The 20491-nt window shown below is 41.6% G+C and overlaps 1 protein-coding gene across 4 annotated transcripts; it reads right to left on the reverse strand.

The window, feature by feature from the left end:
• Positions 1 to 1550: 1550 nt before the first annotated feature.
• Positions 1551 to 20460, reverse strand: EXD1 (exonuclease 3'-5' domain containing 1). Of its 4 annotated transcripts, none has more exons than XM_072115355.1 (12): positions 20306 to 20460; positions 16230 to 16383; positions 14261 to 14329; positions 13938 to 14001; positions 9698 to 9804; positions 8423 to 8484; positions 7403 to 7489; positions 7187 to 7291; positions 6557 to 6637; positions 5399 to 5542; positions 4987 to 5178; positions 1551 to 2055 (listed from the first exon to the last, which is right to left on the reverse strand). In XM_072115355.1, exons 2-12 carry the CDS (start codon positions 16363 to 16365, stop codon positions 1930 to 1932), a joined length of 1173 nt encoding a protein of 390 aa, XP_071971456.1. In that variant the 5' UTR covers positions 16366 to 16383; positions 20306 to 20460; the 3' UTR covers positions 1551 to 1929. The 4 variants fall into 4 exon arrangements, with proteins under 4 accessions (XP_071971456.1, XP_071971453.1, XP_071971454.1 ...); XM_072115352.1 differs by having other exon boundaries at positions 1552 to 2055; positions 9698 to 9807; XM_072115353.1 differs by lacking the exon at positions 20306 to 20460 and adding an exon at positions 20129 to 20171 and having other exon boundaries at positions 1552 to 2055; positions 9698 to 9807.
• Between the last annotated feature and the right edge of the window lie 31 nt (positions 20461 to 20491).

Consider the following 20491-nt stretch of genomic DNA (forward strand, 5'->3'; position numbering starts at 1 on the left):
AACACAGAAATGTAATTAGTGACTTATACTCTGTGCTCTGTCACATCTTTCATTCATATCAGCACCCTGAAGACACCAATAAAGCAGAAAATAGAAGAAATTTCGATGATCATTGTAGCTTCCCTCCAGGGTCCCATAAACAGGAAGAATTGTCAGGGCCGGAGCAGGAGCTCTAATGATAATCCAGATCCAACCACATCTTCCTACTCCTGCAGTAGTCCCAGGTAGAGCTGTCACTTTAAAATAGCTCTGTGCACAGCAAGTCCTGGGCTGTCTGAGACTGCAGAAAGATACCTGGAGTCATCTCTGGTGATGGCCTGAGTGCCCACAGAAAGGGTTCTCAGTGCCACCTCTGGAACACGTGCCATAGGTTTGCCACCACTGGTATAGAGCAATGCAAAGGATGTTAATCCTGCTAAATGGCAGGGCAGCCATGAGACAGATCTCCACTCGGGGGTCAATCGGGCGCTAACACTACACTTTCTGCAATACAACAGAGACTGTCCAAAATGGACCATGTTGACCATAGATTACAACAATGGGACAAGTTTACCTACCTGGTCGTGCGGGGTTCACAAAAGTGCATTGTCCGACTGGAATGCACTCTGCCGCGATTCACTAAGATTGTGCGCCCGATATCCTGCATGTGTCTCTTCCCCGCTCAGGTCCGCTGGAGTTCACCTTCTTCTTCCTGGTGCATGTAAGTGCATGGCATTGTAAAATCATCTATTCTTTATCATGTAAATGAGGCAGGTCACATGGTCAGAGGCAGTGATGTCACCCCTGTTACCCCTCCCCCTGCTCATGTCTGTGTAATGTATAGTAAAGCATGGCTAGTGTGTGTGCTGCATCTGCTGACATGCTGCATCCTCCTAATATACAGGTGAGAGACACAGACATCAGCTACACATGAATCTGACATGTTCTGCTGTAACATGGCTGCCTGGAGCTGCTGTATCTCTCCTATACACACACACATGCACACACAGGCTGCAGGGGGCATGGCCACCAGCACCAGGAAGCACATCATTATACAGCCTCACATCATTATACAGGCTGTCAGTCATGCACTGGGGGTGTGGCTGTGCCTCCCACTCATGAATAGAGTGGACAGCTTGAATATGCTAATGCTTCATTGGACATTTCACAGGTCATTTGCATACAGCTTTAGGACCTCATTGCTTAGGTTTACAGGTATGTAGAGGGACAATGAAGGGATAGAGGCAATGCTCTCTAATGGCAGTTTATGAAAATATATTTCGTTTAGGGGGGTTATTTTGCATGACGGGTTCTCATTAAAGGTGTTTATATGAACAGCACTTATCCCCTATTATCTGAGCATTGGGGGAGAAGAGACCACGGTGGTAATAAATTTGGGTATCCTCTTTCCAGTGGATATGACGTAAGTTCTGGATGCAGGAAACCCCCACCTTGTTGAGCCGCCGTCCCTCAGGAATGATAGTAACAGATCTGCATCTTGGGCTTTTTATCACTGTCCATAGTGATACAGATAAAGCCCACTCTCTATAGTGATAATAAAGCCTTGTATTCTCTATAATAAAGCTTTATTTATATAGCATCATCATATTCCGTAGCGCTGTACAGATCAATTAACGCTTTGTTCACACTCAAGTTGATCTTTTTTGTTTAGAAGGAAAAAAAAACAGTGAAAATTACAGACATACAGAAATCCAGGAACATTGGGGAGACCAGTCACAATTTTTATCATCCCTCAGTTATTCTTTTGTACAAATACAAATTCTTAAACAAATATCACATTTTCGTGGACTATATAAACAAAAACATTTTTGAACATTTTTATATTTCTGTGTATTTATTAACAAGCAATCAACAAGTGAACCGTTACCAGCGGCCGACAGTTACTCCAGCACCGACCACCGTGATGTGAATGAGGTGGACGCGGATCCATTACTTGTCACCCCTCATGAGGAATCCCAGGCTATTCACCTCATGTTCCTTCAAGGCCTTTTCTCTTCTCCTTTGCTGCAATTTGCTAAACTGCTGCAGTACCTCGGGAAGCTCAGAGGAGGCGCTCTATTCAAGAACGGGAAAAAAATTACACTTTACATTGAATATCCCAACCTAGGAATTCACATTTCCACACATTTATATTTACATCCCAAAAGCGATGATTTGTCTTACAGAAAATATTCTGCAAATTATAGATGGTTGTGTGACCAGTGACCCTGGAGCAGTGGAGGGTCAGAAGGTGGCAGATGTCATAAAACATCTTTACTGCATATACCGAGGACAATTTTTATTTAATAATCTTATTAGATTCTACAAATTAACCACAAACACGAAAACAATAGCTTACAATTAACCAGGGTTGTCCTCAATTTCCCAAACTCCGGCTTCAGCTCCACCAAAATAGTAACCGACTCAAGACTCCACAATCCTGTTTTCCTGGTCACTCTAGCAGTGCCGAGATAAATGTAAATATTTATTTCCAGTGTCTTTTTCCTCGGATGTGGAGGCACAATCTGCAGTCTTGTCAAGCCTCGAGCTATGTCCTGCACCCTGCTGACAGTCAGGGCCCAATAAGTACTTCCATTACGAAGGAAGCTTTCATTGGTGCAGGAGGCCAGGTAGCGCTGAGTACAGCTGAGAAGTGCTCTCCTGGCACAGTTCACCTCCAGGTCCTGATGCGGCCATAACAACCAGTAGAGCGGCAGAGAGAAGAAGCTGCAGTGTGGTAAAAAAGAGCCAGGAAAGCAGAGGATTTTATTTTGTCTGCACTGGGAGTCCTCAGTAATATTATTATCGGCTCTGGGGTATCCACTATTGTTATTATCGGCTCTGGGGTATCCACTATTGTTATTATCGGCTCTGGGGTATCCACTATTGTTATTATCGGCTCTGGGGTATCCACTATTGTTATTATCGGCTCTGGGGTATCCACTATTGTTATTATCGGCTCTGGGGTATCCACTATTGTTATTATCGGCTCTGGGGTATCCACTATTGTTATTATCGGCTCTGGGGTATCCACTATTGTTATTATCGGCTCTGGGGTATCCACTATTAACCCCTTAAGGACCAGGCCCTTTTTCGTTTTTGCGTTTTTATTTTTCACTCCCCACCTTCAAAAATCTATAACTTTTTTTATTTTTCCATATAAAGAGCTGTGTATGGGCTTATTTTCTGCGTAACAAATTGCACTTCATAGTGATGGTATTTATTATTCCATGCCGTGTACTGGGAAGCGGGAAAAAAATTCTAAATGCAGTGAAAATGATGAAAAAACACATTTGCGCCATTTCTTGTGGGCTTGGTTTTTACAGCTTTCACAGTGCGCCCCAAATGACAGGTCTACTTCATTCAGTGGGTCAATGCGATCACGGAGATACCAAATTTGTATAGATTTTATAATGTTTTCATACATTTACAAAAATGAAAACCTCCTGTACAGAAAAAAAATTCTTCATTTTGCCGTGTTCTTGCGCTAATAACTTTTTCATACTTTAGTGTACGGAGATGTGGGTGGTGTCATTTTTTGTGACTTTTGATGGCATTTTCAATGCTTCTATTTTTAGGACTGTGCGACCTTTTGATCACTTTTTATAGAATTTTTTCTATTTTTCAAAATGGCAAAAAATTGCCATTTGCAACTTCGGGCACTATTTTCCGTTACGAGGTTAAACGTATTTTGATAGATCAGGGATTTTCAAACGCGGCGATATCTAATGTGTTTAGGATTTTTACGGTTTATTTATATTTATATCAGTTCTAGGGAAAGGGGGTGATTTGAATTTTTATGTTTTTTTAATATAATTTTTTTTTTTTTACTTTTTTTTATTTTTTTTTTTACTATTTTTCAGACTCCCTAGGGTACTTTAACCCTAGGTTGTCTGATTGATCCTACCATATATTGCCATACTACAGTATGGCAGTATATGGGGATTTTGCATACCATCTATTACAATGTGCAAATCGCAGATTGTAATAGATAGCCTTGGATCTTTGTGTGACCCGAGGCTGTCATTACAACGGGGAGCGACGATCGGAGGCAGCCAGCTCTTTAATGCCGCCGGCAGCTTTGCCGGCGGCAATCAAAGGGTTAACACCCGTGATCGGTGCTAGCACCGATCGCGGGTGTTAGCGATGGGCGTTTGCTTCATTATGAAGCAAACGCCCGGTGAGTATGAAGAGGGCTCAGCTTGTGAGCCCTCTTCATACTCCCCCATGCGCAGCAAGACGTAAGGGTACGTCTTATTGCGCTATGGGGTTAATAATGGCTCTGGGGTATCCACTATTATTATCGGCTCTGGGGTATCCACTATTATTATTGGCTCTGGGGTATCCACTATTATTATCGGCTCTGGGGTATCCACTATTATTATCGGCTTAATGGTTGCTGACATGGTGTTTACTGCTGTACTGTGGTATTTATGAATTCTGGGGTGGCATTTTATGTTGTACTGTGGTCGTTGGTGCATCCAAGGTGCTGGTTACTGATGCAATCCCTTTAATGAAATCTACCATTAAAATCCATCATGATAAACCTTACTCACAGATCCAGGCACCGTGACTGTGATAATCTTCTTATATTGGTTATCCATTCCCTCATTCCTTCTAAAATCATCTTTTATAATTAAGCTAATGAGCCAGAAGGGCTATGGGAGGCGCTACTAAGCTTCACAAGCTGTTACACTGGTCTCTCCTCCCTCTGATGTAATCTCACAGCAGCAGAGGAAGTTTCACTACAGAAGCTACAGCATAGCGGGAGTCTGGTTACATCATTTTAAACATTGATTTTTGAAGGAAGCAGCACATGGATAACATGTGCACTGTTCTCCCTTAGACATTTATAGGAATTTTCATAATTTTTAACATTTATTATATATTTGTGGTGTCAGTCCAGTTTATCTCAACGCCACTAAAATAGTCACTGCCCCTGAAACCACAGCCCTGCGACTAACATTCTGACCTTCGTTATTAAATGACATCAATCAGATAAAATACCTCCGAGCTGAGGAACAAATCAGGTGTCCCTTGACGATGTGCATTCAGATAACCATCAACTAGTAATGTGTAGTCCGCTAGCATGGCATCCAGCATGGCAAGGCGCAGCGCCAAGAGGTGCATCACTTCCAGGGATAGTAGCTTCAGTACAGCCGCGGGCAAAGGACGATCACTCCAGATATTTGGGTTGTCCTACACAGAAAACAGTCCCATATTAATATATGAAGTGGAGTGGAGGCGCGGCATTTAAGGCTTCCAACAAACTTGAGAAAAACTAGGTAAAATACACTTGGAAGTCTACATGCCATACACCTATGACTGCTAATGGCCGAACGTTTACATTATAACCCACATTAAACATTATATCCGCTGACAAATGTTTTACTTTTATACTGTAGTTAAAGCCCCTCACCTTCTCTAGAGCTTCCTTGTACATCAAGAAAGACACTTGTGAGGGCGACGGGTTGAGATATCGAGTCAAAGATTCCTTGACTGTACTTGTACGACTGGGAAGAAAGCCACCCGTCTCCATCCAGAACAGGTAGACATCTGCCACCTAAAATAATATAATACACAACTAAAACATTCAATGATAGGAAACAACTTAGTTTCGTTATAAAATAATAAAGGACTAATATAATGTTAAATAAATAACATTATATATATTAAATAACTATTTTTTCTAATCGACAGATACTTGATACTCCAATAAACCATGTATTAACTAGCATAATGTCATTGTGTACCCGATAGTGACCTCAGCAGTAACTTGAACCTCCTCAGATCAGGAAGCGTCTCCTCCACTTAAAGGGGTTTTCCCACGAACAAAAGTTAGGCCCTATCCACAGGATAGGGATAGGGCCTAACTTGCTGATCAGTGGGGGTCTCAGTGCTGAGACCCCCAGTCGCTCCATTAGACTAGTGAAGAAGACGGCCTTGCATGACCGTTCTGCTCTATTCATCTCTATGGAGCTGACGGAGATCGGTGAGCGCGGCTCAGCAATTTCCGTCAGCTCCATAGAGATTAATGGAGCAGAATGGTCATGCGCGGCCGTCTGCTCCATTAGTCTGACGGAGCGACGAGGGGTCTGACGGAGGTATGTAGGCCCCATTGGACCCCTAGTTTTCCTGACCTTTGGAGGTCTCAGCACTGAGACCTCCACTGATCAGCAACTTAGGCCCTATCTCGTGGATAGCCTAACTTTTGTTTGTCGGAAAAAAAACCTTTAAGTCACAAGTTACGTCCTATGATCCACAGAGGCTACAGATTTTCGGAAGCAGGATTTTTTGTGACCCTTTTGCCCCCCAACATTTAAGGTAGGACGAGATGGTAAAGAGGTGAAGTACAAGAGCGTACAGGCTGCTCACGCACTCATGACACCCATGCCCCAGCCCACTTTAAATCAGGTATCTTTTATTAATGCAAACAGTGACATTACTGTACCTATACCCATGGCACAAAGACTGTAAATATATACAATATATCACACCAGTAAAACCTCATCACAAAAGAGAAAAAGAAACCCCCCCTCTGGCCTTACAGAATTCTTATTATCATCCTAAAACCTACCTGTGTATCAAAGATATTGGTAAGCACTACACCATATTGTTGAGACAAAAAATTCCCAAGCCAGCGACAGTCATGAACGACCTGAAAAGACAGAACTCATTTTTTTAATATATTATATTTAAAATATTTTTACATATCACTCCTATTGTTTCCTATAATACCAAAGTATTGCTCTGTAATGTCTTATTTGGTTTGTATACGACTGTACAGTGCTGGTAGCTGTGTCAATTGTTCTTTGTGGTATGCCGGCTGCACATAAACATGTAGAGCCAGAGGAAGGTGCCCATATGTTGGTCCGATCTAACGTACTGCACACATTGCACTGTTCTTGCATCATACAACAATATGATGCAAGGATTCCCTGCCTGCAGGCCAAACTGCAGTGCCAACAATGTATCAACACAGTTACAGTAATGGTGCTGCAGACAGGGAGTCTTTGCATCATATTTCTGAATGATGAAAGGACTCCCGTCCTATGCAATGTAGGTAGCCTTAGCACGAGAGTCAGTAATGGCAGCTAGATCATTAATGGTTCTTACCTTGCTCCTACCCTGAGCCATGGTTGCACTATATGTACTAAATCGCACATATGCAGATTATAAGAGACATCACAATTAGATTCAGATATACCTTCAAAATGCCTTTATCTTCCAGCACCATTTGGAGTCCATTCTTGAAAACTCTAGGTCCCAGGAGGAGAATGTCAAAAATATATACACAGCTTTTGGTTGCCACCTGTTAAAATGGGAAGAGAGAAAGTTGCAGAATAATCGGCTGAACTCAATGATGAGCACAAATACATGAAATAATCATGTGCCGCAGTACAGAAGTAGAAGAACCTCTTACCTGCAGCCAGCATAGCTTGCCATGGGGAGACACCATTAGTGCAACAGCTGCTAAACTCAGTACTTTCTGATTCTGGAGATGACGAATCTGCAGAAAGAAGGAGGTTATATGCCATCTTTATGATCTAGTTAAAAAAAAACAAAAGAAAAACGTAATACATACCTCAGTCACTGCAAGTGAAGCCGTGATACTGTCCCAGCTTCACTTTTCTCATCACAAGATGAGGCGCCAGCGCAGCGGACTCCTGGTGCATGTCCAATGTGCCTCATCAGACTCACATCCAGGTAAGTATTTAAGTTTATTTTTTTATTTTCCCCTCATTTAAAAACTTCAAGAATATCGATTTGGGAGCCTAAAGCACAGGTCCATAAGGCTCAAGTAGAAAAAGACAGTCGAACTGGCACTGCCATCATATAAGAAGTACAATACAATGCAACCTTTCTTTTCTATTGGAGTACCACAAGTCCCAGGACGTGAACAAACCAGTATACTGGTGATGCAATCAATAAGGGCCTATAGTCGGGTTTAGGGTAAATCGACCCGACAGATCTTCTTTAATTTATTTTATGTGACATACTTAAACGCGAACCTGATTTCGATTTTACTCCATTAAACTACTTGTCCCCTAGGGTAGGGAATGAAATGTCCTTTCTAGAATGTGAATCTGAGATGTGAAATCTCATCTGTTTACCTACAATGAGAAAATGAGAAGAGAAAAGTCATATTTTGCCTGAGATGAGTCAAGTTTAGAGGCTGAAGGGAAAGTGCTACTTCAGACTTCTAAAGTGCCTAGAAATATGCTTTGGTTGTCATATTGAAGATGAGAGTGTTATCTTTCATATTTCATCAAGCTTCAGATAAAGAAAGTTAAAAAAAAAAAAAAAAGAGTTGGAAATTGGATTGTTAGCTGCAGGTCACATTTCTAAACTGTATCTCCTGTTCTGTAGACCTATAGTCAGTATAATGCCGGCCGCACACTTAAAACAAAAAATAAAACCAAAATTATCCACTTTTACTTACCGCAGGACCGAACATTGGCTGGAACTGGTCTATCAGGACGTAGTTTATGTCTTCCTCATCACCTGTAATGATAAAATAATAATCGTTTTCAATTCCAAAAACATATTTACAGGCAGTCCCCGGGTTACGTACAAGATAGGGTCCGGAGGTTTGTTCTTAAGTTGAATTTGTAGGTAAGTCGAAACTGTATATTTTATAATTGTAGCTCCAGATAAAAAAAAAAATTTTGCCCCAGTGACAATTGGAGTTTAAACATTTTTTGATGTAATGGGACCAAGGATTATCAATAAATCTTCATTACAGACACCTTACAGCTGATCATTGCAGCCTGGGATTATAGTAACATCCAGAGAGCTTCACCAGAGGGGTCTGTCTGTAACTATGGGTTGTCTGTAAGTCGGGTGTCCTTAAGTAGGGGACCGCCTGTACTGGTAAAATGTTATGTCACTCAGTTTACCTCCCCATTGGGCACCCAAACATTATAGTACACATACTTTACCTCTTACATATTCTACATACACAAAAAGAGGGGCAAAAACTTGATATTAATAAAATGTATGTAATAAAAATGATTTTGTAATCAAAGCTACTTTGTGTTCTGAAAATATTTAATCACGTGGCAAATTTTTTTTTTTGTAATCAAGAATTTTTTTTTTTTGTTTGTGATCACTATAGAATACCTTAAAGGGGTTTTCATATGCAGGCAGTCCCCGGGTTACATACAAGATAGGCTCCATAGGTTTATTCTTAAGTTGCATTTGTATTTAAGTCGAAACTGTATATTTCATGATTGTAGATCCAGACAAAAAAATTTTTTTGCCCCAGTGACATTTTTTTTTGCTGTAATGGGACCAAGGACTATCTATAAAGCTTCATTACAGACACCTTACAGCTGATTATTGCAGCCTGGGACTATAGTAACATCCAGAGACTTCACCAGAGGTCACAGTGGTCCGTCTTTAACTAGGGGTCGTTTGTATGTCGGGTGTCCTTAAGTAGGGGATCACCTGTATATGACCTAGGTTCAAGATGAGATTGGTGGTGGTTCTACATCTGTGTAGTAGCCTGGCTGGATAACTCCAATCCATTCCCATTTATGTGAATCCTACCTAAGCTGTAGTAACAATACTCAGCCAATGCACAAAAAGCTGAACTACAAGATAGCTTTGGGTCCTGAGTGTTGGACCTGAAAACTTTTAACATGCACTTTTGTCCGAGTTTAAAAATCCTGAGATATGTCAATAGTTGAAATTTTAAGAAGACCAACCTCCATACCTGAAAACTTTATCTTTACATCACTTTTCTTCTTCGTCTGAGCAGCTGGAACATCAACCTCTTTGGGTTCTAGAGCTTGGTCATTATCTTGTGACGGTGTGTTACCACTGCTGATAAATCACAAGTGAAAGGGTGACTATTAGTGATGAGCGAGTATACTCGTCCGAGCTTGATGCTCGGTCGAGTATTAGCATACTCGGACCGGCTCGTTGCTCGGACGAGTATTTGCCCTGCTCGATAACGAGCATTTAATAAAAAAAAAAGAAGTGAAGAATAGTAAAAAATACAATTAAAACATTTAATTTAATTGTTTAATTGAAGAAAACAGTGAAAGAACACAGTGCAGAACAGACTGCAGATGTTCGGGAACATCTGCGATCTGCTTCGGAGACACCCGTGCAGAACGGTGTTCTCCGCAATAGTATTTGAAGAACAATATGTGTGAAGAACACATTACAGATGTTTGGAAACATCTGCAAGTTGTTCTCTACACATATTGTTCTTCAAATACTATTGCGGAGAACACCGTTCTGCACGCGTGTCTCCGAAGCAGATCGCAGATGTTCCCGAACATCTGCAATCTGTTCTGCACTGTGTATTTTCACTGTGCTCGTTAAGTTTATAATTTTACTGAAAAATGCTCGGGTCTCCCATTGACTTCAATGGGGCTCGAAACGAGCACTCGAACATCTGGAAATGTTCGGCTCGAGTAACGAGCACCCGAGCATTTTAGTGCTCGCTCATCTCTAGTGACTATATAAAGTAGCTGCGGCCCAAACTGTAGACTAATCTTACTCTCAGGTTCTGTTCACATGTGTCATGGTCTCTGATGTGTAAAAGACCCACAATGCTTGTGACGCATGAGAGTGCCATGGACAGCTAAGCGCTGTGCTCAGCAATTTCTGGCGCTCCCATAACATTGAAAGGATGCATATTCTTCATGGAGCTCTCAATTTTCTGAGAACGGGACCCCACAATCTCTGGATTGCTGAGGATCTCATTATGGAGATTGCTTGGTATCAGAGGTTGCACTAACATTTTTTGCAGAGGGGTAACAATACTCCTCTTACCATTATTGAGGAGTATTTTCAGCTGAGGAGGAGTATGAAATTTTCAGTCATACAAATACCATATATACTCGAGTATAAGCCTAGTTTTTCAGCACCAAAAAATGTGCTAAAAAACCCCAAACTCAGCTTATACTCGAGTAAATAAAAACATAGGTTTTACCAGGTTTTTGTGGTAAAATTAGGGGCCTCGGCTTATACTTGGGTCGGCTTATACCCGAGTATATACGGTAAATAAAATTGTGAGGGTATATAGTGTTAGTAGACAGAAATTTATACAAGAAAATCATTACAGCCACTGATTTTTGTGCATTACAGGGGTCCTGATCCAATTCTGCTCCCATTGCTGCATTACGGGGATTGTGGTCCCTGTGCGGGTTTAGGCATTGTAGTAAATTTTTTACAGAGTGCGTGGAGAGAGTTCACGGACATAACCCTCTGCATACAAAGTGGATGTTTGCTGCATATAATTTTTTTTTTTTCTTAAACAAGTTGGAAAAAAACCTCTAAAAATTTAAATGACCCCCCCCCCCCCTTTCACTAGAAGGGGTATAAAAATAAACAGTAAAAATCATAAACATGTTCGGTATTACAGCTTCCCCCTATCTAAATATAACGGTTATTCCCGGCGTTTAACCCCGTAACGGAACATAGCGCACAAAGTCGAAAAGGACACTTTTCTGCCATTTTGCAACATATAAAAATAATGTAATAAAAAGTGATCAAAAGGCAAAACAGTCCTCAAAATGAAAGCATCAAAAACATAATCTCGTCTTGCACAAAATGACACCACGCGCCGCTCTGTACACGGAAGTATGAAAAAGTTATTAGTGCCAGGAGATGGAAAAATGATTTTTGATTTTGTACAGGAGGTTTTAATTTTTCTAAATGTATAAAAAAACCCACAATAAAACGTATAAAAAAATTGGTATCCCCGTGATCGTACTGAACCAAAGAGTAAAGAAGACATGTCATTTGGGGTGCACAATGAAAGCCATAAAAACAAACCAATTTTACTGCATTTGGAAATTTTTTTCCAGCTTCCCAGTACACGGCATGGAATAGTAAATCACTATGAAGTGCAATTTATTACACAGAAAACAAGCCCATACACAGCTCTGTACATGGAGAAACACAAAGTTACAAAGGAGGGGAGTGAAAAATAAAAATGCAAAAGGGTCAGGTCATAAAGGGGTTCAAGAACAGCTGCAAACTTAGTTATAAGGGTCAGTGCCTCTATAATTCCACCATGCCCCAGGAAATGCCTCAGCAGTATCTCTCCCACTGCAGCTAATACATATACCCTCAGCAGAGCCCTGACATCTCCCCATAGCATGGCCTCACACTCTCTCCAGCACTGTATGCTCCTGCGCGCACGTGGTAGATGTTTTTTGCGGAGGCGTTAATGCAACCTCTGCTTGGTGTTTCAGCAGTTTGACCCACACAGATCTTTTGGCTATCTTGTGCATAGAGGATAACTTGAAAAACACGTACAACTCCTATAAATGGAACCAGTCACATCTAACCAACTTAAATAAGACCTGTCGCCCTTAGTAAGCAGCTCCTAGTGCTGTTTTTAAGGTAAGCAGCTCCCAGTGCTACAACAGTCCCAGCAGTGTTACATTGTTAGCGTTATCGGAAACCTCTGATAACGCCAGCAGACACTGCCGTGATGTACACTAGAAACGCTGGCTAGCCAGCCCCCTTTACACTAGAAACTCTGGCTTTAGTACGTAGGCAGTCCCCTTTAGTATGTAGGCAGCCCCCTTTAGTATGTAGGCAGCCCCCTTTAGTACGTAGGCAGCCCCCTTTAGTACGTAGGCAGCCCCCTTTAGTACGTAGGCAGCCCCCTTTAGTACGTAGACAGCCCCCTTTAGTACGTAGACAGCCCCCTTTAGTACGTAGGCAGCCCCGTGTAGTATATAGCCTGCCAGCCAGCCCCGTGTAGTATATAGCCTGCCAGCCAGCCCCGTGTAGTATATAGCCTGCCAGCCAGCCCCGTGTAGTATATAGCCTGCCAGCCAGCCCCGTGTAGTATATAGCCTGCCAGCCAGCCCCGTGTAGTATATAGCCTGCCAGCCAGCCCCGTGTAGTATATAGCCTGCCAGCCAGCCCCGTGTAGTATATAGCCTGCCAGCCAGCCCCGTGTAGTATATAGCCTGCCAGCCAGCCCCGTGTAGTATATAGCCTGCCAGCCAGCCCCGTGTAGTATATAGCCTGCCAGCCAGCCCCGTGTAGTATATAGCCTGCCAGCCAGCCCCGTGTAGTATATAGCCTGCCAGCCAGCCCCGTGTAGTATATAGCCTGCCAGCCAGCGCCGTGTAGTATATAGCCTGCCAGCCAGCCCCGTGTAGTATATAGCCTGCCAGCCAGCCTCGTGTAGTATATAGCCTGCCAGCCAGCCCCGTGTAGTATATAGCCTGCCAGCCAGCCCCGTGTAGTATATAGCCTGCCAGCCAGCCCCGTGTAGTATATAGCCTGCCAGCCAGCCCCGTGTAGTATATAGCCTGCCAGCCAGCCCCGTGTAGTATATAGCCTGCCAGCCAGCCCCGTGTAGTATATAGCCTGCCAGCCAGCTCCCTTTAGTATATAGCCTGCCAGTATGACAGCTGCTGACATCACAGTAGTGCGCCGGCCGGGCCGTGCGCACAAAGCTGTTGCGGACCTGGAGCCGGCACCTGAGCACATGACAGAAAAGGAGATGGCCGGGGCGTCGGAATGGTGAGTACTCCGTTTATTTTTTTTATATACCCGTGTAAGCCGAGTGGGGAGTTTTCAGCACAAAAATTGTGCTGAAAAACTAGGCTTATACTAGGGTATATACAGATAGCAAAGTAGATGAAAGAAAATAGATAGATAATGTAAAAGAGAGATAGAAGATTGATAGATGGATAGACAATAGTTAGGAGATAGATATGTAGATAGACAAAAATTAGATAGATATATACATAGGAAATATACAAATTATAGGAGATAGATATATAGATAGGAGATAGATGATAAGCATCTTCACTCGGGCATCCAACCAAGGGCTATTAAAGGAGGCATACATCCTATGTCCACAGAAGTCCACATGCAGGGGACCCTATTGGACAGAGGTTTTGGGAAAATGCCCATTTTGACGCCCCCTAACAACGGGGATGCATTACAGTACAGTGGTTATTGCGTTGTACCTTTCATCCTTTATTTCACCTTGTTCCTGGCTATCATGACCTGAAGTTTCTTCTACAATCTCCACTAAAAAAAAAAAAAAAATTAAGAAATAAGGCAATGCAAATATTGGTGCCCACCTCTAAAGAACCTGATCCAAAAGTCGCTTTAGTACAATGAATAAAAATATCTTATAACTTGTGTTCATAGCGAGATTACACCCATGTTCAGTGCTTCCGCTCTCTTTTGTTCGTCCAGGTCTATACTTAGCTAAAGATCAAGGGCCACAGACCATTACGTAACCCATAGGCGTCTACTATATACTACAACCACAGACACAAATTACCTTTCAAAATGACGTTTCCAAAAAATAGTTTTGCTCCAGGTAAAGTGTTACCGGTGCTCAAATCCTTCACTGAAATAGAAGAAGCACAATATAAGAATATTGTCCCCCAGTGCTGGGTCCTCCGGCATCCTACCACAGAGCCCTCCTTTATGTGTCTGTAGAAAATCCTTCACATTTTGTCAATTAGCTTTGGTTTATTGCAATTTAACAGTAACTGAGAGCCGTAACATTCATTAATTTACTACTAAAAATCCTCCATAACAGATAGTAGAAAGTTCTACAATGAATCTTTGCTCTTTCTATAGGTTCTATATCACAGATCGAAGATGATAGAAGATGGCAAAATAAAAAAAAAAGATTTTGTACAAGAGGTTTTAATTTTTGTAAATGTATGAAAATATTATTAAACCCATACAAATTTGGTATCCCCGTAATCGCAATGATCCAAAGAATAAAGGAGACATGTAATTTGTGGCGCACAGTGAAAGACATAAAATACAAGCCCACAAGAAAACAGCGCAAATGCGTTTTTTCACCAATTTCACACAATTTTTATATTGAACCAGCATAGTGACCACAGCATCTTGCAGCGGCTGCTATTCCATCCATTTAGTTGGACCATCATTTATTTTTCAAAAGGACAATGACCCCAAATACACCTCCAGGCTGTGTAAGGGCTATATGACAAAGAAGGGGAGCTACACCAGATGAGAGCATCTCCAGGAACTCCTTCAAGATTATTAGGAGATCATTTCAGGTGACTACCTCTTGAAGCTCATCAAGAAAATGCCAAGAGTGTGCAAAGCAGTAATCAAAGCAAAAGGTGGCTACTATGAAGAACCTAGAATATAAGACGTATCAGTTGTTTCACACTATTTTGTTAACTATATAATTCCAAATGTGTTAATTCATAGTTTTGATGCTTTCAGTGTGAATCTCCAATTTTTTTTTATAGTTATGACAATACAGAAAACTTTTTGAATGAGAAGGTGTGTCCAAACTTTTGGTCTGTACTGTATGTCAAAAGGGGCCCCATTTTAGAGAGGGGCTCATGGGATCTTAGGAGACCTCAGCCAACAGCCACTTATGATCTATTCTATGGGGGAGATTTATCATTCTCGCAGTGTGCAAGAAATTGTGATTATTTCAGAGCTTCTAGGGCAGAAAACTGGTAAGTGCTGATAAATCTCCCCTTATGTGAGTATGACTGCTGGGACCCCTCGAGCAATCAAAAGAAGGCCCACCTAAGCATGCATTCAATATTTCATTCATCTGAAGCACTTGGGTGCCATTTACGGTTCCATTCATCTAGATGATGGGGGTTCCAGGGTCTCTAACATTAATCAATCACTAATCCTCCTCCATGTAGATAAGGGAAGTATATAGTGACACTATCCCTTCAATGGTTCCTGGTTCGTATAGGACAGTGGTGGCGAACCTATTGCACTGGTGCCAGAGGTGGCACTCGGAGCCCTTTCTGTGGGCACTCAGACCATCGCTCCAGGTCAGGGTTCACCAAACAGGACCAAATCCACCTGCAGTCCTAAAAAACTTAAGAGATGCTGCTCTCAGCGCTGTTTTTAAGTGACATTTCATTGGCTTTTTGGAACTGCGGGAAAAGTGAGAAGGTGTTTACAGAAGTGCAATGTCTTTGGAGGTCCTCCTGCTGGACCCTTCATTCTTCTTCTACAGAGAGACCCTGGAGAGAAGCTACAACGAGAGTCTGCATTTGCTCTCCTTCTTTCAACTGTATTAGTGGCCTCAAGGGACCAATACGATTGAAAGATGAGGAAGAACTGGTAGTTGTAAGTTACTGCTTAAAATGTTGTGTGGGCACTTCATGGTAAATAAGTGGATTTTGGTCGTAGTTTGGGCACTCAGTCTCTAGAAGGTTCGCCATCACTGTTATAGGACAATGTAAGTCAATGATATAAATACAAGGTAGACAGAGAAACACTTAATTACTGACCTTTGACTAAGATGATAGCACGTGATGAGTCGATGTGGAAGAGTTCCCCCTGGAAGCTTCCATGTATGGTGGTAATTTTCAGATTGGTCCCAATGAATCTACTCAGAAAGTCGGTATCTGTGACCGGGTCCATCATAAAGCTCGAGCCAAACCCCTTAAAGAGAAGAGAACGGAGGTTAGATCAGAATACGAAATAATACAAGTTTCTGCTACACAGGGAATATTTAGGGCCGGACGCCTTAGAGCCACTTCTCATCTGCGTTTTGAATGGAAAACGTTTTTAAATCCGAAATAACGTAATAAAACACAAAAAAAGTACATATTTGGTATCACCACATCCGTATCAATCTGTACAATAAATCTAAATCAATATTTAACCCACTTGGTAACGACGTAAAAAAAACACACAAAAAACTTCTCGTAATTGCTACATTTGTTCCAAAAAGATTTTTAAAAAGTTCCGGGACTTAATATGATAAGTCTGAAAAAAACAACAATTAGCAAAAAAATAAGCCCTCGTTATTGTAGTGAACCAGAGAATGAAGATAAAATATTATTTTTATGTTATGGCGAGCGGGGAAAAAAAAAATCCAAAATAAAAATTGATGATTTTGTTTGTGTCCGCCTTGAAATAGTTAATAAAATCTTATGAATAAGCTATAGACCCCCAAAATCTGAATAACAGATCTTGAAATGGACTTGAAGCTTAAGTGTGCGTTAGTATCCGTTTTTACACCTTCAGTTATTTTAGGGAATTGGATTAAAAAAGTTGGATTAAAAAAGTGGATGGCTATAAAATTAAGCACCACAGCATGTAAGTCCCCCCCCCCGTGGATCGGACCCCCATTGTGAGCTTACCAGGGGATCCAATCCTTCCTGCAGCAGCCCCAGGGTCCAGCGAGTACCCCGAGGCTGCCAGCTCCTCTTCACGCTGGGTTCTGCTCAGTTACTTACATTGTACTCTGCAATACAAGTGATCAGATGAACACTTGTTCAAGTCCAAGAGTGGAAAAATAAAAAAAATGTTAAAAAAACCCAGTAAAAGTCATTTAATAATAATTATTAAATAAATAAAAAGTACCCTAATCACCCCAGTTACATATAAAATCCGAAATAACGTACCGTAATAAAATACAAAAAAAAGTACATATTTGGTATCACCACGTCCGTATCAATCTGTGCAATAAATCTAAATAAATTTTTTTTTTTTTTTTAAACACAAAAAACTTCTAGGAATTGCTACATTTTTTACATCAAATACCTTCACAGATAAGTGTTCCAAAAAGATTTTTTTTAAAAGTTACGGGCTCTAATATGATACCTCTGAAAAGAACAACTCGCTAAAAATAAGCCCTCGTTATTGCAGTGAACCAGAGAATGAAGATAAAATATTATTTTTATGTTATGGCGAGCGGAAAAAAAAATCCAAAATAAAAATTAATGATTTTGTTTGTGTCCCCCTTGAAGTAGTTAATACAATCTCATGAATAAGCTATAGACCCCCAAAATGAATGAACTATACATTGTGTCTCACCCCGAAAATAATAATAAGCCCTCATATTTTTGCTTTACCAAAAAAATAAAAAACTTTATTGCCTGTACAATGTGACAATACAAATCTGCTGTGAGTGTCACTGCTTCCATTGGATGCCCGACCGTGCGCCCGACCGTAGTCACCACCACATATGGGGTATTGATATGTGGTGAAATTGGGCATCAAACTTTGCAGAGCATTTCTTTATTTTATCTATTTTGAAAGTGTCATTTTTGGCCTAAATGACCGTATTTTCCAAAAAAATGCTAAAGTTTCTAAATCGCAGGTCCATTTTGTTTTAACCCATGTTAAACGCTTAAAGGGTTAATGGACTTAATAGAAGTTGTTTTACATACATTGAGGGGTGAAGTTTCTATAGTGGGGGGTTTTATGAGGTTTTGCTATTATTTAGGCTTTCAAGGTCACTTGAAAGCTGAGTTGTCCCTCAAAATGTGAATTTTGGCGATTTTCATAAAAATGAGAAAAATCGCACCTAAAGTTCTGCGCCTCATAACATCCTTGAAAAATGAGAGGACACATAAAATATCATCTCAACATAAAGCAGACATTCCGGAAATGTTAAATATCAAGCTTTTTGGGTAGTTTACCTATCTGCCTGGGAAGCAGAACATTTCAAACTTTGAAAAAGAAGAATTTTTGTGAACTTTGGCAAATTTTTTATTTTTTTTTCAGAACGAAACGCAAAACTTATCACTTAAATTTTACAACTAACATGAAGTACAATGTGTCACGAGAAAACATTCTCAAAATCACCAGGATATGTCAAAGCGTTTTGAAGTTTTAACTACAGGCAGTCCCCAGGTTACGTACAAGATAGGCCGGCGCCACACGTGGCACTTTGTCTGCGATTGCAAACGCAAACAAAGTCGCGCCCACCGGGGTTTGTTCTTAAGTTGAAACTGTATATTTTATAATTGTAGATCCAAACAAAAAAAATTTGGCCCCAGTGACATTTGGATGGGATGGGACCAAGTAACTGTAATGGGACCAAGGATTATCAATAAACCTTCATTACAGACACCTTACAGCCGATCATTGCAGCCTGGGACTATAGTAACATCCAGAGACTTCACCAGAGGTCACAGGGGTCTGTCTGTAACTATGGGTCGTCTGTAAGTCGGGTGTCCTTAAATAGGGGACCACCTGTAATTATCGTGACACATGTCAGATCCGAAAAATTGAGTCTGATCATTGAGCTGAAAACTAGTGTTGGTGATTAGGGGTTAAAAATGCACCAGGAACGCACCGTGTGGCTACAACAACGCAAATCTTATTTTTATCCGTGTGCTACCCGTTTTTTTTTCTGCAGGCGTCATTCAGACACATTCAGTTCAATGGACAAATAAATATAAAGATGTTTTTCACGTATTCAACCGGAGTCTGTAGTAAATTCGAAGCAGGCGCTTTTTGAGGCCTACGGGCGCGGTCACACGGTGCGTTTTGGTTGCGTTTTGATACGCATTACAACAGCTGAGGAGAGGTGATTTACCTAATAACATTACTGTTAACATTTGCGTTAACAAAATGCAAAGTTTATGCATATGTTAACAATGTGTTTACGTATTAACGCATATGTTAGGATCGCGTTTTGTAAACGCAAATGTTAATAGTAATGTAATTGGGCAAATCCCCTCTCCTCAGCTGTTGTAATAGGTTTCAAAACGCAAGGAAAACACAACCAAAATACGCCGTTTGACCATGCGCCAAAAATATGTATAGGTGTCATCTGCATGTGGTCTGTAACATTATACACAGAATAATAAAAGCCTCTCTCACTCTGAGCTTTGCCCCGTCTACTTCAATGGGTGATGCCACACGTGGCGTTTTGAACCCGTTTTTAAGCAGTCTGTCCGAAAACGCATCCGTTTTTGACCAGTTTTTATTAAGATAATTGGTAAAACGGATGCGTTTTTTAACAGACTGTGTTATCCCCCTTAAGATGTGTGGCATCCCCCTTAAGCCGGCGTCACACGTAGCACTTTGTCTGCGCTTGCAAACGCAAACAAAGTCGCACCCACCGGGGCGGGCCTCGGCGTTTCTATGGAAACGTGGTTCACATCTCGCACTCATATTGCGTATAGAAACGCAATTCAGTGGCACCGAGGATGAATAACTTCTTATCACAGATGGGTTTAGCCCATACACTTGCCTTCAGTAACTAGAAACTTATGTTTCGCCTTAACCACAAAAACACGTGTTTGTTCCCGATTCAGTGGAAACGCATGTGTCATTGGAGTAAGCACCATCACGTTGCGTTGCGTTTCAAAATGCATTTCAGACACCACATGTGAACACAGCCTAAATGTTATAGTACAGTGCTGCGCTAGGGTGTAAGTACAAGCACCTCTAGTCTGGGGGCTTCAGGACCACCTTTAGCTATTGGTAGAGGTCCAAGAGATTTTATTTTCTGCTGAATTTTGTCGCAAACAAGGACCAAAGTGAAACATGGTGTGAACTGAGGTTTGTATAACCCCCAGGCGTCCCCTCCCCGCACAGTGCAGGCCCACTAACCGCATACAACCTGTACACACGCTGCAGTAATCCTCCCACACGCTACACACGCCGGCGGCCGCGCGCGCCCCGCCACTGCCTGATGTCACCACTAGGGGCGCTGCCCGCGAGCTGCAGGTTCCTGCTGTTAGCCCCGCCTCCCCAGTACCGCGGCCGGTACCGCATGTACTCTTCGGAAACGCATCTTCTTCTCCTT

The sequence above is a fragment of the Engystomops pustulosus genome, chromosome 7 (genome assembly GCF_040894005.1).
Source record: "Engystomops pustulosus chromosome 7, aEngPut4.maternal, whole genome shotgun sequence".
NCBI lineage: Eukaryota > Metazoa > Chordata > Amphibia > Anura > Leptodactylidae > Engystomops > Engystomops pustulosus.

Bases quoted from the DNA above. Each gene is read 5' to 3' on its own strand.
- EXD1 (XM_072115352.1), bottom strand. From the start codon at position 16,365: ATGATGGACCCGGTCACAGATACCGACTTTCTGAGTAGATTCATTGGG. The intron at 14,002-14,260 runs GTAATTTGTGTC...TTTTTTTTTTAG, and splicing joins TGGAAACGTCATTTTGAAAG to TGGAGATTGTAGAAGAAACT. The intron at 5,543-6,556 runs GTAGGTTTTAGG...ATATTATTTTAG, and splicing joins CCAATATCTTTGATACACAG to GTGGCAGATGTCTACCTGTT.